We start from the raw sequence: 19392 nt of genomic DNA, 5'->3' as shown, positions 1-19392 counted from the left end.
GTTCACATTTATATAGCACGTCTAAGGCTCAGAAATTGTCTTATGTATGGAATTTCATGCAATCCTCACAACAACCCTATAAGGTTGGTGCTATGATTGTCATCATTCTATGTATGAGAAAACCGAGGCTCAGTGGCTATTCAAGAGACATTTATTAAGTTCTTACAGTGCCAGGCTCTGTGCCAAGCACTAGAGTTTAAATGACTTCCCCATAAATATATAGCTACTAAGTGTGTGAACCCAGGACTTTCTGACTCCCAAGTCCAGTGCTCTATATTGCACACTGATTTCATTAAATTATATTACCCTTATTTATTGGCATAAGATTTTTTCTCCCAAGGGGTTTGTATGAGTTGTCGTCATCTCAACAACAGTAGATGCCCTCCTCAAACTATTTACTCTACGCACTTCACATTTATATAGTACTTGAAGGTTTGCAAAGTACATTATATTTGTCATCTCATTTTATCCTTACAACTCCATGAAGTAGGTGCTATTATTATCCCCATTTCACAGATAAGGAAACAGGCTAATAAAGATAGACAGAATTGCCCAGAAGCATACAGCTGGTAAGTATGTAGAAAGAAGTGTTCTAAAGGTTGGAGTCAGGATTTGAATTCAGATCTTCCTAACCCCCCAAGTCCATTGTCCTGCCCACTGTGACATGTTGCCTCCCTGAAAAAAAATATCTATATATTCTTTGCTAAAATTTTTTCCATTTTTGGTGCCACAAGGTGACAGAGAGGTGAGGAGGGAACTACTTTTTAAAATATCCCTTGTAGACTCACAATGGAAAATTTCATCCACGTGCAAAGAAAGAATTGATGGAGTCCCAATGCAGATCGAAGCACACTATTTTTACTTTATTTTTATGTGTTTTTTTCCTTTCGTTCTTTTTCTTCTTTCACAACATGACTAATAGGGAAATATGTTTATCTTTTCCACCATGATATAATCTCCAAGGGCAGGGATTGTCCCAGCCCCATTCTATCACAGTGCCTAGTACACAGTAAGTGCTTACTAACTGCGTGTTGCTGTAGATGGTTTTTTTTTGTGTTTCACCTGAACAAGATGACCTCCCTGCCACCAAAGTCTCTTCCAAATTTGTATATTCTGTGATTCAAGGTGATTCTGAGGAGCAGAGAGGAGAAGGAGACAGAGAGAAACAGAGACAGAAAGATGTGTGTGCATCTGTCTTTATATTTTCCAGGGTGTTTGCTGGGTGGCAGTAAATTATTTAAATTTTCCCTTACATTTCTATTAATACCACAATAGTTATGTCTTTGAATGTGTCCCTATGTGAAGTATTTGTGTTATTGCATATTTTGGAGTTTAAAATGATGTCTGAAGTCACTCAAGGTCTCTTCCAACCCAGAGATTCTCTGGCATATGTATATATATATATATATATACATATATATATACATATATATATATGTATATAAAATCTTAAGGAGGGGAGGGAAGCAGGGAATGAAAAAGGAGAAACTGTAGAACTACAGGGTGTCTTGAATTTGTTTGAAAGAGCTCCAGATCCCGGTTTGGAGTGTTAGGTAAGAACCTGGCAATTACTGGCCAAGTCTACAAAATTGAAAAAATTTTGCCTATTTTATGATTTGGGTAAATCCAAAGACTGTGTGAAATATTCATAATGTCAGTTTCCTGTCTCCTGCTGACTCACCCTAGGTAAAGAAAGACTATAAAAGGGTACGTATATGGAAGGTGGCATTAAACACAAAGTATTTGTTTATAGGTGTGTGAGGATTAATGTGCAGTTGAGAAATAGAAAGGGTCACATTTAAATGGTTTGGACACAGGAAAAAGGAACAGGAGCAAGGGGCTGAAAAGTATGAGAAGGCATTGAGGAAGTAGAAGTAGCAAATAACAACTAGCATTTAAATAGGTTTGCAAGGTGCTTTCCAGACATAAGGCCACTGGAGCCTCACAATAACCCTGTAGACTGTACTACTACAGGTATGGTATTGCCATTTTACAGGTGAGGGCACTGAGGCTCAGAGAGGTAAACTTGCCACTGGTCACTCAGCTGGTAAGTGTCAGAGGCAGGGCTTGAGTCCAGGTCTTTAACTTCCTGGATAGGTAGAAATTCCACCAGAGATGTCGGCCAAGTACTGATGGGAAACTCTCAAGAATTAAATTCCACAGACACAAAGAGAAGCAGTTCTGAGGAGATGGAAAAGATAGGAATTATCTGGAGAGGTTAATATAGATGCACAGAGAACTTGCTAATCAACTTAGATTTTTTAAGCAATATATACAGAAAATAGAAATAAGGGCTGATAACTGAGGCCTGGCACACTGAGGCTCAGAGAGGTAAACTTGCCACTGGTCACTCAGCTGGTAAGTGTCAGAGGCAGGGCTTGAGTCCAGGTCTTTAACTTCCTGGATAGGTAGAAATTCCACCAGAGATGTCAGCCAAGTACTGATGGGAAACTCTCAAGAATTAAATTCCACAGACACAAAGAGAAGCAGTTCTGAGGAGATGGAAAAGATAGGAATTATCTGGAGAGGTTAATATAGATGCACAGAGAACTTGCTAATCAACTTAGATTTTTTAAGCAATATATACAGAAAATAGAAATAAGGGCTGATAACTGAGGCCTGGCACACATCTGTATGAATAGTGTCCAGTTGGCTAAAGCTCAGAGTGAGCTCTCACTGAAGTTGCTCATATCTCAGAGCAAAAGCCCTATCATCTCACCAGGTTTAACTGAAAAACTTTAATGAGGAAAGAGAAGGAGAAGGAAAAGCTCCCTAGCCATCCAAACCTGCCAGCAGCCATGCTGGGGCAAAGTCAAAGATTTGAGAAGTGATAGGATCGCTCCTTTGGATGGATGGGATTGCTGACACCATAGAGTAAACAGGGGCTGCTCAATCTTGTTTTCTATACCAAGGAGAATGGTCCTTGGGCTGGAAAGGACAAAAGTGACAAGGAGTTTTGATACTCAACATAAATTAGAAGCTAGTAAGAGAGGACCTGTTGTTATTACTGTAGCACAGATGAACTGTATCTATAGAGTACTGAAAGACCCCACAGATGTGATTTCTCAGTCCACTGTCAGTTAGAGGAAAGACAGACAGACAGACATAAAGACAAACAAACAGATAGATAATGGATGGATGGATAGATAGATGAATAGATAGATCGAATAGACAGAAAAAGATAAGATAGATAAACATGCAGGTAGGTAGGTAGGTAACTCAATCTCAAAGACTGTGGAAAATTAAGAAGAACCACAGAGTTAGAGAAAGGCAGATTCTTCATTTTCCAAAAAGGGAAGACAGTGGTCTACACACTACAGGTCATTGAGCTTGGCTTCGATTTCTGGAAATTATTCAAAATGTATTTTAATAATAATAATGACAGTAGTTAATATTTATATAGCATTTTAAAGCTTGCAAAGCACTTTTCAAATATTATCTCATTTGACTCTAACAGCGACCCTGAGGGTAGGTGCTATTATCACGCCCGTTTTACAGATGAGGAAACTGAAGCAGACAAAGGCTAAGGGACTCGCCCAGGGTGACACAAACAGTATCTGAAGTGGGATTGGAACTTAGGTCTTCCTGACTTCAAGTCCCACACTCTGTAGCTGCCTACGCTTCAGAAGTATGGTACAAGTATGTCCACACAGCCACTTGCATGATAGAGATCTGAATATTTCAGAGGACAACAAACTCAGTCATGGTCAACAATATAAAGCAAGAACTTGGAAATCTTGGGCTGCATTCAGAGGGGTGTGGTGTCTAGGGACTGGGAGATGATAGTAAAATTTTAAGGAGATGATAGTAAAACTCTTCTCTGTCCTGGTTGGACCACATCTGGAGCAATTTGTGTTTGTCCTGAAGTGCCATGCTCTGAATGAAGACATTCTCTACACAAAGGTGATTGGCTCATTGAAATAATATTGCTGGAAATGGAAGTATGAGCAAATATGCTAAGGAAAACTTGGAGTCTTTCAAAGTTAATCAATAAGTTCATAGTAAATTAACACTTTAATTAAATGCAACTGGCATCAAAAAATCACGCATTATACTTAGAGCAGATGGGATTTCAATAAGAGATCCAGTCACCTGTGACAGTGAATGTAACATGGAGGGACTGATGGAGAAAGCAGTTCCTCTTCATGGACTAATTGGATTTAGTGGACTCTTTGGTCACTCCTAAAGTTGAGATTCTTTGGTCTCATAAAACCATTAGAAAACTCACTGAATGAGCTTAAAATGGTATCATCTACGTATGAGATGGAGTAGGGTATAGGGGAGATGCTATCCTTGAAGCCTAGAAGACTTGGGTTCCGATCCTGCCTTAGATACTTAGTGGCTGTGTAACTGGTCAAGTCACTTAGTTTCCAGTGACCTCAGGATTGGGCTCAATGGCCTCTGAGGTCCTTTGGGGCTCTGAATCTATGATATTATCTATGCCTTGTAACCCTAGACCCAAACCTCAAACTGAATTTACTTAAATGATGTTTGACCTTGTAAGCTTCTCACCAAAATCATTTTGTTTCATACACTGACCCAGGATTTTCTCTGAAAGCATTAGAATGTAGCTCATTTTTCCCTATCCATGAATTTTCCTAAGAATATATCTGTACATATGTATGTACAAAATGGGAAAAGGACTCTCAGCTGCCATACAAATGTACTAACAGAACAGAACATCAAATATAGAACAGGCTTCACTTCAGCTAACAGAAAGTTCAGAATACATAGGATTGATGCCGAGTCACTTACTAGCTGTGTGACCCTGGGCAAGTCACTTAACCCTGTTTGCCTCAGTTTTCTCATCTGTAAAGGAAATGGCAAACCATTCCAGTATCTTTGCCAAGAAAACCCCAAATGGGGTCACAAAGAGCTGGACGCGACTGAACCAACAACACAGCAGATAATAATAGCACCTACCTCTCTGGGTTGCTGTGGGAGTAAAAAAATGAGATGATAATTGTAAAGGGCAGAGCACAGTGCCTGGTACACAGTGAGTGCTGTGTCAATGCTAGCTATTGTCATCGTTAGAAACACAGCTTGGGTGGTAATGGAGCCCCGGCATCCTGAAACTAGGCAGAGGTATGGGAGATGACTGAGGCAACGAATGGGAGAAAATCTAGACAGACAAGAAGGGGGGGGGGCACGATTGGGTCTGGTGAGAGCTAGCCTGTCGATCAATTTAGAGCTAGACAGGACTTGTCTCACATTTTACAGAGGAGGAAACTGAGACCCAGAGAAGTGCCCAAATCCTGGAGGTACTAGGTGGTGAGGCCAGGATTGCAACCCATTCCCCGTCATTCCAAATATAGCAGCACTCCTTCCGTTGTTTTTAAAGTACTTGGCATATAACATCAGGGCAATCTGGCTGAGAGCAGCAGGCAAAATTTTGGCCGGTGAAGTATCATCACTGAGCCCAGAGGATCAGGAGACTCAGAACTGAAAGGGCTCCAAGGAGACAGACCATCTAGTGTCACCTGTTCATTTTGCAAGTTAGTCCATAAGCATTTATTTATTTATTAAGTGTTCATTGTGTGCTATACGGTGTGTTAGGACAAGGGATCCATACAAAGAGAAGAATGAAGCTGTTCCCGCTCTCAAGAAACTTACTTTCTATTGGGGAAAACAACATGAATAGATAAATAAATAATTGGTTAGATGGAGGCAGGGGGGATGGGATGGATAAATAATAGACAAAAAGAAGCAAAGAAAGAAACAAAGAAAGAAAGAAGGAAAGAAGGAAGGAAAGAAAAAGAAACAGAGGGAGAGAAAAAGAAAGAAAGAGAAAAAAGAAAGCAAATGAAGAGAGGGAGGGAGGAAGGAAGGAAGGGAAGAAGGAAGGGAGGAGAAAACCATATAGAGTCAGGTCCCAATTAATGGAAATAATGAATACTGAAGTAGTAGCATGTATTCATTCACATTTGCAGTATTTGAAGTTGAAATTGTGTGAAATATGGTCATTCAATCCAACACAATGGAAATATGCAGTAATTTGACTACTTAAGGGGATTCCTTATTTGCACTAATCAGACCTGACTGCTGAAGTAATTTCAATGGAAGAAGGGGCATTATGAACCCAGAAATGAAAAAAGTCCTCATATAGGAGGGGGCATTGAAATTAGCCTTGAAGGAAGCTGGGAGTTCTAGTAAATGAAGGGAGAGTGGGAGAGTACATTCTAAGTATGGGAGACACAGAAGCAAGAAATGGGATGTCATGTCCAAGAGACATAAAACAGACATGGGTAGTAGTGAAGGGAGCAGGGATTCAAGCCAGGGCCTTCAGATTTCAAATCTCATGCTCCCTCCACTACACTGCCCCGAAATTCTAGTTCCATGGTGGTAGCAGGTAGAGGGACCCAAATGATAGCCAGAAAAAATGGACTAGCTCGAGAAGAGCCCGAGGAGGGCATAACAAGGTAGCAACTTGGGCACAGGAAATCAAGAACAAGGGAACAGCTTATTCTAGGTCACTTGAACAGAATGGAGTGCACACCCTAGGCGGGGCCAGCAGGTCCTTGCTGAGAATCCCTGCCTAGGGGTTGGACAGCTCCCAGAGCCTGTAGGTGTAAGTACCTTCAGCTGTGAAGACTGAGGAGCTGTGAGAGCAGGGAGTCAGGCTGGCAATTGAGGTCTATTTACAGTGGGTTCCATTTGCCAGACTCACTTGGAGAATTGGCAACTTGATTGTACTCCCTGGCTGTGTCCGCTAATAGAAGGCCTGCAGAAAACAGCTAGCTCTGATGGGCTTCTTCCACGTCCAATTCAAATTCTGACTTTGAACTTCAGAGCTGCAGCCACAATTTTAAAATGCAACAGGAGTTCTTAACCCAGGGTCTAGAAACTTGAGGTTTTTTAAAAAAAAATTCGATAACTATATTTCAGTATAAGTGGTTTTCTTTATAATCCCTATGTATTATATTTTATGAATTTAGAAAACATGATTCTGAGAAAAGATCCATAGGCTTTGCTAGACTTCCAGAGGAGGGCCATAACCTAGAAAAAGGTTAAGGACCCCTGGTTTAGAAGGAGAGGGATGTGTGTGTATACATACATAAGTACATATGTATGTGTGTGTGTGTGTGTACATATATACATATATATATATATATATATACACACACACACACACAAAGACAGAGACAGAGAGAGACAGAAACAGAGATAGGGAGACAGGGAGGGAACTTAAAAACTTTAGGCATATATCTTATTTTGAATTAAGAGAAGTGCTGTCCCCCCAAGAAAAGAAAATGTCATGTAATGGTAGGGAGGAGTCAGTATAGAATCAAAAGAAATGGGTTGAAATCCAGGCTCTTTACTAACTATAAGTGAGTTGTGGTGTGAAACATTTTCCCTCTCTGAGTTTCTGTTCTTCAATCTACAAAATGATAGCTAAGATACCTTATTCCAGCTTGATATCCTAGGGACTCCTCCCCTAATCAGCCTCTTGGACCACGTACCTCGGTAGGATACCTTGGTATTTCAAATTTAGAGCAAAGTGGATATAGTGGAAGTGAACGCAGTGATTTTAAAGCCTTTGAGGTAAGCCTGCCTAAAAGCTCAAGGACAACCATTAAGAGGGGAATAAGCCAAATGCCCAAACATAGAGCCCAATCACCCAAATGCCTAAAGAGTCCCTCCAAGAAACAAACTAGAAAAGCTCGTTTCTTGTCCTAGCAAGAATGAATAAATGCACTCTGACTACATAATGAATGAATAAGTCAAGTATTTATTAAGCACTTACTATGTCCAAAACAGTGTTCTTAGAGCTGAGAATACAAAAAGAAAAATCAGATGGTATCCATCCTTGAGGAGCTTATATCCTAGGGAAACAACACCCCTTCCACCCCCACGAGAATGTAACCTCCCTGAGGACAGGCACTGCAAATCAGAGGGTCATGCCTCCTCTTCAAAGTCACTTCCACTGATAAAACACATCAGTTTCCCACGTTGAGCCCTTGGGCATGGTGACAAGAACTTTCTTTTCTGGATCTTAAGTGCTATGTGTAATAGCACCAGTCACGGGGAGGCTACTGATCCAACAGAAGATAATGGTATAAAGTCACCTGTAGTGCCCTCTTTAGAGGTAGATAAGCCCTATGTTTTTCATGACACCAGCATCTTATATGATTATGACTAACTTTTATCTGTAGACCCACAAGGCATGATGCTAATGTGAGCAACTTTTACATATAATCTGATATTGGTTTTGTTTTTCCTTTATTGATTCAACTCAGTGCCACTTAGTGTACTGTAATATAATACCTCTATAAAGCAGGACCTGCTTCGGGCGATGCCACTCCACTCTAAAGTCTCCCATCTCACCTGCAGAATCCCAGATTGTTAGAAGAGAACTCAGGTCACCTAATCCTAGCTCTGAACAAGAATCCTCTTGGCAATATGCCTGATAAGAGGTTATCCAGCCTCTACTTGAAGACTTCCAGGGAGGTTAAACTTGGCACCTTAGCATGGGAGGAGTCCATTCTACTTTTCAAGTTGTTAAGAATTTTTTTCTTGATATCAAATTGGCTTCTTTGCATCTTCTACCCTCACTGCTCCTGTTTCTTCCCTATGGGGCTTAGAAGAATGAACCTAATCCCTCTTCCAGGTGATAGCCCTTGAAAGGCTATTATATCCTACTTTCAGCCTTCCTTCTCCAGGCTGAATATGCCAGTTTCTTCGATCAATCTCCATATGGCACCATCCTAGTTGCTTCTCCAACTTATCCAAAAATACTCTATTGTATATAAGATGCATTTCCACATATTGGAATTATCCAGTATGTTAGTTTTAATACACTTCTGATTGTCTTCTTTGAGGATCAATTTTTTTTTATTTTTCATATTCATCACCAAGTTGGTGTCAGGGTGATGACTTTTAATCCACAGCAGCTCTCAAAAAACTATTCGCTAAGTCCAGGGGTAGGGGTTGCCTACACTGATAAATTATAGATTTTTAAGTATGAAAAAAAGAATTTCATTAGGTTAGAACAAAGTAGGATTTACTGACTTGCACTGATCACTTGATAGCACAGCCCATCTTCCCTCCCATGAAGAATTAAAAAACCCTGTGATATCTGACAGACCGCCTTACATTGCACGCGGTGAGATGAAGGCTTTCTCTCCATCACCATCTTTGAGGTCTCTGTCTTGATAGCTTCTTTGGTGGAGGGCTGCTATCTGGTATTTGGCTCATGGGTTCTGAAGAAAAGATAATAGGGCCAACACTGTATTATTTTTAAGGGAAGATGTCAAGGACAAAAAATGAAAATGTCAAAAGCTTGCTGATATATGGTATTACTTAAAGACTGTTTGGTTGAAGAAACTGACCGAGTGATTTACTAAAGCCTTTTACTGGACGGTCTTTGGATTACAGTGTAGATGAAAAAATAAATGAAAATCCATTTCATTTTTGCTTCATACGGACGTTTGACAGATGGGGAAAATCAGGCAAAAACACAACTTTAATCTACAAAAATAATGTTTTCATTTTCAATTTCTCAAATCTGGGGGGAAATGTGCATAGATTTCTATATTATGTGGAGTATATAACTAGAAGGCTAGCACAGGAATGTGCCTCTCCATATTCACACATTAAGTCCCCACCATATTGGCATCTGCTTAAGGGAACTGATTGCATTTGCGTACACATAAGGATGCTGTGATTTTGACTCTGAAGATCTTGGATGGTGTGCCTTCAGTGCACATATCTGCCCCAGTCCCTCCCTTCCTCAAGAAACCTTAATGACTCCCTCTCACTTCTAAGATAAAAAAACTCCTCCGGCATCGATTTAAAGCCCATAGCTCTCTGTTTTAACCAAACTGACCATGCAATCCCATCTCCATTTTTGTTGATTCTTGTGTGTATACATCATTTCTCTACAGTGGACTGTAAGGTTCTTGAGGGCAGCTGTGTTCCATTTTTGTCTTTTTATCGTCAGAATTTAATAAATGCTTTTACTAAATTGAATTGAATGAGCACACCGTGGTTAAACTGTTTAGGGTACTGCCCTTGGAGAGTTCAAATCTTGCCTCTGACACTTTTTAGCTGTGTGACCTCAGACAAGTCACTTAACCTCATTGTGCCTCAATTTTCTCGTCTGTAAAAATGAGGAAGACCATTCTTTAAGGTCCTTTCCACCCATGAATCTGTGATCTCCTGGATTGGATTGATTGTTTCAGAGACCATGATTGAAACCCAATGAGTTAACATTTTAAGGTTCGCAAAGCACTTTCCAAATATTATCTCACTTGGGCCTTAAACCAACCTTTGAGCAAGATATATTTATTTCCATTTTACCGATAAGAAAGCTGAGGCAAAGTCTGAGGCCAGATATGAACCCAGGTTTTCCTGTGTCCAGGTGGGGCACTCTATTCACTCTGCTTGCTAGCCTCAGTTCAGCTCCTTAGCAGTAGTCCGCCCCTACCCCATGCCGCCAGCAGCAGGAGGAGTCTACTGCAGGCAGAAGCTTGGTTCAAAAACTCCCATCAAGGGGAAGAAGACATCCCCATTCAAGGCTCTCATAAGACTGTCATTAGCACAAGACTGGAAGCTGAGAAGTGGGGTCTCTGCTCCACCTGCTAGCAAAGCACAGTGGTCCTCCACCTGCCCTGACCTGGGAGAAAGGCTCTGAGCATGGCCAAAAGCTTCCTGCTTCTCTGTGGCAACTCAATAAATGTGAGCAGCTCACCATGAAGAATACTGTTACCCTCTGGGATGGGCCTGTGTCCTCATGTCAATGATGAGTCGAAGCTGTTTTGTTAACCAATGATCAATCAATCGTCTCTTGACCATCATCTCCCCCGCCCCCAATCTATGGACTTTTCTGCCTCAAAGGTCAGACTCTAGAATGCTTCAACCCAGTATGGAAAGGACCCCCACTTCTCAAAGGTTGGGCACCTGAGCACAAACTCTATTGTCCAAGTGCCATGCTGTCTAAGGATGGTTTGGTCCCCAGAAGGTTAATGGGTGGGGTGGGGTGGAAGGTTAATGGGGGGCAAGGGGGAGTGGTAGGTGTTACAGAGACCAAGGAGGGCTTGGTCCAGTTAGAAAGAGCTCAGACTTTATGGTGAGGGAAGCATCACTTCTGATGCTTATTATCTATGTCACCTCGAACAGATCACTCCCCCTCCCTGAATCTCAGTTGCCTCATATGTAAAGAGGTTGATCTAGTTGGTCTTTGAGGTCCCTTCTATCATCAGATCAGAGATTCTTCACCATTTTTGTTTCCTGGACCCCTTTGGCCATCTGCTAAAGCCTACTGACTTCCTCTTAGCATCACATTTTTACATGTATAAAAGAAAATACAGAAAATTACAAACTTAACCAACTGTATTAAAATACTTTGATCAAATTTTTTTAAAAAATCAGCTCATGGACCCCAGATTAAGAACCCCCATCCTATGTCTGCGATACTATTACCAGTTCAGGCATGGAGGGGCTGCGTTCTGTGCTAATGGCCGCTACATGGATGCCGGCGTGAAGTGTGCATGGGGCAGACAGGTCAGATGGGGTCCCAATTTGCTATTCCACTTCTTTCCTTCCAGTGAGCTTCTCAGACCCAGCGTCAGCTTGTGCTGCCTCTCTTTCCCCGTCGCTCATTCACTTCTCAACCCCCACAATCTGTATTTCCATTTGTACTGAAATTCCAAGGTCTCCAATTCAAGGTCCCTCCCACCTCTGTCTCTATGTCCCATCATTCCTGTTTTTTCAATTGTTTTTCAATCAGATCTGATTCTTCAGGACCCTATTTGGGGGTTTCTTGGCAAAAATACTGGAGAGGTTTCCCACTTCCTTATCCAGCTCATTTTACAGATGAGGAAATTGAGGCAAACAAGGTTAAGTGACTTGCCCAGGGTCACACAGCTAGTAAGTGTCTGAAGTTAGATTTGAACTCAGGGAGATGAGTGTTCCTGACTCCAGGCCCAGCCCGGTGCTCTCTGCACTATGGCGCCACCTTGCTGCCCTAGTCCTGTCTCTCCTTCTGCTTTTATCGCCATTTCTTCCTTCCCTTGACCCTATAACATGGACTTTTGTTCAATGCTCAATTCTTGGTTTTCAGCTCTTTTCTCTTTATACTCTTTCTGCCAGATAAATTTATCTAATGTCACAGTTTCAGCTCTCTTTGTTAACAGAGAAAGAACTCTGAAATCTGTAACTCTCCAGACCTCGCTCCCCACTTCTAGTCATGTATTTGGCATCATAATCAAGGCAAGATATCTACACAAAACTTATTGTTTTGTAAAGAGGATTGGACTAGACGTCTCTTCCAGCTCTAAATCTTTGATCCTATAACTCCGTAACTTTTCCCCAAAACCAGCCTCACCTGTCTTATTTCCTTGTTTATGACAGCCGTGTACTGTGATTCTTCTTTATCCCAGAAGGTCCTCAAGCAAAAGCTTAATAACCATTTTTTGGTTTGGGAGAGGCAGAGTTGTTTTATTTTATTTTCAAGACTGGATATTCCTATCTCACCCCAGCTAGAAGTGCAGGGGCCGTTCATGGACCATCAGCTTAGGAGTCTTGACCTGCTCTGTTCTTGACCTAGGCCCGTTTGGACCTCCTTAGGCAGCTTGATATGCCCCCTCCCCTTCCAAGAGAGCACCATATTTAAGCCTGGGTAACTGAGATTACATATCTGACTGGATACAAGTTGTCGAAGATGTAATGGAAAGAGCCTTGCTTTGTATAGGGATCGGTCTACAGTCATTATCTTAGGAGGTCCCTTTCAACTCTGAAAATTTGACGACCCTATCAATGACACCGTCACTGTCAGTATGATGAGTTTCAAAATCTCCGAGACACCTTTTAACCTCTAGCTCCTCACCTCTAATGAGTCACCAAAGTCTTCAGGTTCTTCTTTGTAACCTCGGGAATCCATCCATTCCTTCAATGCCCTCTGCTTCCACTCTAGGCCAGCCCCTCCTCACCACCCCCATGGATTATTAAAATAGCCTCCTAATCTGTCTCCTGTCCTCTACTCTGTCCCTATTCTAACTCGTCCTGCATGCTGCTGCCGTAATAGTCTTGCTAAAACAGGATTTGAATGCCAGTTATGAATGAAGGCATGCCGGGAGAGTGTCATACACCTCCAATCCCTGATAGTCAGGAGGCTGAGGCTCGTGGGTTACTTGAGCTCAGGAGTTCTGAGCTACAATCAATCAATCAACATTTTATTAAGTACCCACTATATGTCAGGCACTGTGCTCATCTCTGGGGGTACAAAAAGAGGCAAAAGACAGTCCTTGCCTTCAAGGATCTTGCAGTCTAATGATTGTAAAGGGTTAACTTTCTTGGGTGACCGCACTAATTCCAGCCCCAATATAGGGGACCTCCAAGAGTAGAGGACCATCAGGCTGCCTAAGGAAGTGCAGACCAACCCAGGTCCATGTTTCCATGCCCATCAGAAGCAGGAGGAGGCCCATGAATGGCCACCACATGTCCAGCCTGGATGAGACAGGAGGAGGAGCAGGAGCAGGAGGAGGAAGAGGAGGAGAAGGAGGAAGAACAGGGGGAGGAGGAGGCTAAATTCAGGGTCTGTAGCTTGTGTGTTAGTAGACAGCGCTGACCTATACTCTAGACTTCCCTGGTTTTCACTGGTTTTGTTGTCTCGATGCCCCATGATGCAGCCAATTCAGTCATCTGGAATGATGCATCCAAACCTTCATGGAGTCCAGTGTTGCCGAGCATTGTGGCAGCGTGGAAATCGAAGCACGGACGAGCGGTGAGGATGCAGGTCACGTCTGAGTCACTCTAGAGTGGTGTGGTGTTCTTGAAGGCTGCAGTAGTTTCTGTGAGGTCTAATAGCGTTACTTAACTTTCACTTCAGTTCAGGGAGTGTTGTTGAATTTACCTCGAACGCATGTTCCTCTTACCTCTCTGGGGCAGGGCCGTGTGAAGATGCCCAAGCCGGTGAACTGATTCTGACCCGGACGACAAGCAGCTGTCATCCATTTTTAATGCGGATGACTAACCTGAACTCTTCCAGGTATTGATGGTTAGTGGTCTGCATCCCCTTGTCCTTGGATTCAAACAGCACTAGCTCACCTGCAAACAGAAGCATCCAGAGGGAATCCCTCTTCAGCTTGGACTCTGGGCAGAAGTTCTTGGACCGTGGTTAACACCTTTCAATGACTGTGCATCGCTTAATCAACAAGCATTTATTAAGGGCTTACTGTATACAAGGCACTGGGAAGGAAAGGTAATAAACATTTATTAAGTGCCTACTACCCTAGTGTTAACAGAATAATGAGATCTTCCCCACCCGTAAATAGGCCTCTTGTGGAGCCCATTAAGGGAAGCTTTCTTGGGGGAGGCTTGCTTGTAGGAAGGCTTTCACACGTTTTGTGACTAAGTTGATTAGGCCCTGAGTCATGAGGGTTGTGATGCCTTCTGGCTCTGAGAAATGTATATATACTCTGAGTTAGTATTTTGCTTATGAGAAGGATCCTGTGATTCCCTGGTTGAGACTCTGACTGGCGGCCGTATGTTCAGAGCTCCCCAACTGCTCAGATGTAAAGACTCGCTCCATCCAGTGGTGTATATAAAGTGCGTAGCAGTATTGCTTTGGTTCAGGCAGTTCAGAGCCCTGCATTTTGGTCTTTATGATAATTTCCCTGCTTGTATTTTCTCTGTAATTTTCTCTGCTTGTACTTTCTCTGACCCTTCCCCTGAACTAGTGAATATAATTAAAAGTAGGATTGTTAACCCCTTTTTGAGCAGTCTTTCCTAGAAAAGCATATCTAAGAGCCTGTGCTAGCGTCCAACCTGGGTGTGCCAGCATGGTTGCTGTTACAACTAGGTACCAGGCACGGTGCTAAGTGCTTTACGAGTCTTGTTTCATTGGAGCTTACAGTTAAACCTCACCTGATATTAGTAACCAGAGCGTTCTCAAACAAGGTTATCTGCAAAGTTATATCATACGATGAAAGCAGGGCCTTTTCATTCCACCGGAACAACTATTTATTGAGGGCCTACTCTGGATTCAAAATTGAAAATCATGGGACACTTCTTCATATCAAAGGAAAGAGAAAAGTCTGGGGAAATAGGTCTTTCTCTGACTTACTGAACCAGAGATTTATTTAACTTTGAAAATCCCAAAGGGTCGAAAGGAATGATAACCTTACTAGATGGTCATTGGGATTTTCAGTGAGATCACAGCACTTAGCACATTGCCACTCACTTAGTAGATCCTTAGCATTTGTTAAATGACATTTCTTGATGAAAAGTTGCAGTTGCCTTCCCCATTTTTGCAAAAACATGTTCCTGTGCCAGATTATAAATAGCTATTTAAGCTTTCCTAATAGTTATAGTAATTTCTCCATTTTAAAATATCAACCCTGTTAATACTAGCTACCTCCTTTAGGACTTTTATAATCGCTCATTCTCTCCCCCCCCCACCATGAATTAAATTGGACTTTCCACTCTTCTGGCACACTTGTAAAGGAAAAGTAATTCCAGCGAACACTTGGATTCCTCCTCTTCTCAGTAAGCAGGTGGTTTTCATGCCCTTATTTTTGCTTTTTAGGACTAATCCTCCTCCATTTCTTGAGATGTGACCCCAGGGACTAAAAAGGACTGATTTACTGAGATTCCATTATATCACCATGTAGCTACCCTGCCATTACATAATTTTGACAACCTCATGCTCCTTTTGACCTCAGCCCTTTAGGATTTTCATCATTAAATAAATCTCTGCTTCCAAAGTCAGAGAAAGGCACACTTCCCCAGACCATTTTTTGTTCCTTCCTTCCTTCCTTCTGAAAAATTATGCTAGATCGGAGGTCCTGTGACTTTCAACTCTGAGCCCAGAGTAGGCCCTCAATAAATAGTTGCTGAAGGAAGAAATTGTGGTGGATTAATTAGGTCCTGCTGCAATCATGAAAACAAAACAAAAGGAAAAGTTTGTAAAGGACGTTAGAAGGCCTGAATACGGGAGGTCTGTCTATATCAGAGCAGAAACTGCTCTTTGATCATTTCAGTCCAAGTGAGGGTTATGCTAATGGAATACCGCATACCCTTCACCCTCTCTGACCCCTGGCTATTATATATTCCAATAACACGCTTGGAGTCCAGAAGGCTGCGGCTTAGATGATGCTTCTGACACTAGCTAGGTGACTTCTAGCCTCAATTTCCCCACTGCTAAAAAATATAGCACCTTCCTCACAGTATTGTGGTGAGGGTCAATGGAGGTAAGGTACACAGAGTGCTTTCCAGACCTTAAATTTCTATATGAATGTCAAGAGTTATGATTAATATAATTTTCATCTTCACTTTGCCCTGTACCTCATTATGACTCCCCCAATCTGCTAATAATTATTCAGATAAGGAATAGGACGTGTGTTTCTTTTGTTAACATTTTTTTCAATTAACGAGCATTTATTTTCTCTCCTTCCCACACTTCTCCCTCTCTAAACTGAAAAAAGAAAGAAAAACAAAACCCTTGTAATAAATATGCATAAGGTTTCCTTCCTGTAGGTGAATTTCCACCAACCATTGGATGTAGCTTCCAGATACTTCACTAGTCAGTCTGTCAATAAACATTTATTAAATGGCTACTATGTGCCAGTCACTGTGCTAAGTGATGTCTAGCATTCTGGTAGTCCTCTTCTGAAAGCATGCCAATTCGCCAACATCCCACTTTAAATGGGATGCCTGCTAATCAATTGTTTATTTGATTGATATTTAAGCTTGTGGCCAACTAAGATCCCCAGATCTTTTTCACCTATATGTCTTTGCTAATCCAGATCGTCCTATACTTGTTTATGTGTAGTATGCCAGGTAAATAAAGTTATTCCAATACTAATTCTGCCACACACATAATATTAGCTTCCCCTCTTAGTTTTGTGTCATTAACAAAGGTGCTAATCATAGCTTCTGTGTCTTCATCCAACTCATTGATAGAGTGCTTGAGTATCTGGACCAAGGATAGAGCCTTACAGAAATGGTAGCTGGCCTCCAGCTTGATGAACACAGTTTTTCAACCAGCTGTGACTCTGTAAGAGGAACTTCACACAGTTCTCATGCACAAGGGTATCGTGGGAGATTGCCAAATGTTGCGCTGATTTTGAGATGTATTACATCTATGGAGTCATCCCGTTGCACTAACCGATCCAGGAAGGACATATTAGCATTGGGCAAGGGGCTAAAAATGGGTTATCATCTGAGAGCAAGAGTTTATTAGCAGGATAGCTGAAACAAGGAAAAAAAAAGAAAGTGTGCATGGGAAAATCCCGAGGACAATGGAAGCCTGGCCTGGGAGCTTATTATGTTCATAGCAACACTAGGGTTTAGGACCAGGGGACAGTCTAAAGTAAAGAGCATCTATCGGTGCTGAGTATCAGTTCTAGATAACACATAGAGTCTGGATAAGCAGGCAAGACTTGAAGAATGAAGCAGGGCTTTTAGGTCAGAGAGCTGGAAAGTAGATCAGAAACTTGGGTAGCCAGTTGGGAGGGATTAGACAAGTGAACAAGGAGTTAGAATCCACAGAAAGAATCTAGGCTAAAGTTATGGAACTTTAGGGGAAAGAAGGCAGTTTAGGGGAAAGACACCTCTATCAAAAGGTTCCCTGTGTACTTCGTCCCAAAGGCAGGAACTGGTCTCAGAGTATGAGTACACCTAAGAGAGGAGCAAGTGACCAGAGAGCAGCACAATTCCTGCGGCAGTAAATGAGGTTAACTTGGTATTGTCTTATTCTTAGTGAATCCATATTGGCTTCAGCTGATTTCCAAATTCAATATTTTTTGTGTGTTCATGTCCATGTAAATATTTGAGCCATACAAAATATCATATGCCACTAATGAATTGATTGGGATTTTGCAATAATTAGGTGATACACACATACATACATACATAGACAAACAGATACATGGATGGATGGATGGAGGGATACATAGATACGATAAAAACATTTATTGTTTGTTAGGTGCCAGGCACTGTGCTTAAGTTCTGGAAACACAAATACAAGCAAGCAAGGTAGTCCCTGACTTCACAGAGTTTACATGGGAGAAGAGAACACATATAGAAGTTACAGAAAGTGGAAATGGGGGCAGAGTACCCATGGAAACATGCTGGAGAAACTTCACAAAGTTGTGTAGATGCCTTGGGGGAGCCAGAGGTAGAGTCCAAGTTTCTGGTGGTTGGAAAAGGTTGTAGGGAAGGGCCATGATGAAGAGACTCTGGGAATTGACTCACCTATCCAAGAATTCACTAAATGTGGCCATAAATGTTGCACATAGGAAGAAAGAAAACAACCCATGCATATAGGGAAATCCATTCCCATAGAGGCTTAATGACTTTCGCACAGCAACAGGGTTTGAATGAGCACCCAGGTTCCCTCCCAGTCCAGCATTCCTCCCTCTGTACTACCTCTCTTAAAGTTGGGAAAGAGCAAAAAAGCTGAGAAGCCAATGTTGTGGTGAAATCATACCAGGATTTCATATTCTTTTGGAAATGATCAGTGTACATCCTGCTGTACAGCTGGCAGAAAGACATTGCTAACTACCAAAGAATTAATGATTTCTTCCAATGTTATTGCCTAGCCAAAGCAGAGTCGATAACCTGAGAGAAATCGATGTTGCCATTGTAAACCGTGACTACAGCCTGCACTGGCAGACTTCATGGGAAAACTCTGTGCCAGTGGTTACCGGTGGGTTTGTGAAAGTGTGGGCCGAAAGGAAGCTGCTCGTTAACTGCCTTGAATGTCAGCCATGATGTATGTGATTCTCATGCTCTGTGGAATCATAGACTTGGAGCTATCAGGGATCACAGAGGTTCAACCCAACTTATTTTTTTCAGATGAGAAAACTAAGGCACAGAGAGGTTCATTGATGTGCCTAGGGTCATACAGCTAGCCAGAATCAGAGCTTTGATTCCAAGTCCAGTGCTCTGTGCATATATACCACGCTGTGTGTAAGTGTCTCCAGCTCCTGAGTCTCTCCAGCAAAGTATTGTGGTCAGTTGGGTTGCTCAAGGAAGACTAGCGCCTCTGGTATTAGTGTTTGCCAAGCCCTTTTCAGGGCTGCTCATCCACGTTTGGGGTCCACCTGGCATTCAACTGTCACCTGTGGCTTCAAGAATCTGTACCATGCACAGCAGCCACACCCTGGTAAACTGACTCAGGAGACAGGCTAAGCCAGGTTGAGGGTAACAGACAGGCCTCAAACCCATTGGTGAGTTAGTGTTGGTGAGTTAGTGGATGTCTACCCCAAGCATGTAAAAACTCTCCCTGGAGGAATGGGCAGATGAGAACCAGTTGTTCCAACGACCGTGAGGGCTCTGACATAGGCGCTGTGAGCGCTTAGACCTTGGTCGGACATCAAAAATGCCAAGCTCATGCACCGCATCACAGGCCACCACCAGTCATCCTGACTTTTGCCTTGCCACTGGACT

At 42.2% G+C, this 19392-nt stretch overlaps 1 protein-coding gene across 1 annotated transcript in view; it reads left to right on the top strand.

Annotated features, from left to right (window-relative positions):
- The window catches only part of SPATA16 (spermatogenesis associated 16), a 235750-nt gene that overhangs the window by 90794 nt on the left and 125564 nt on the right, over positions 1-19392 (top strand). Inside the window, 3 exon segments of the mRNA XM_036755681.1 lie at positions 11385-11502; positions 13629-13723; positions 13829-13987. Coding sequence (XP_036611576.1) covers positions 11385-11502; positions 13629-13723; positions 13829-13987 — 372 coding nt within the window.

Source organism: Trichosurus vulpecula, chromosome 4 (assembly GCF_011100635.1).
Source record: "Trichosurus vulpecula isolate mTriVul1 chromosome 4, mTriVul1.pri, whole genome shotgun sequence".
Classification (NCBI taxonomy): domain Eukaryota; kingdom Metazoa; phylum Chordata; class Mammalia; order Diprotodontia; family Phalangeridae; genus Trichosurus; species Trichosurus vulpecula.
Note: the sequence above shows the minus strand (reverse complement) of the source record. Positions and strands in the feature narration are given on the sequence as shown.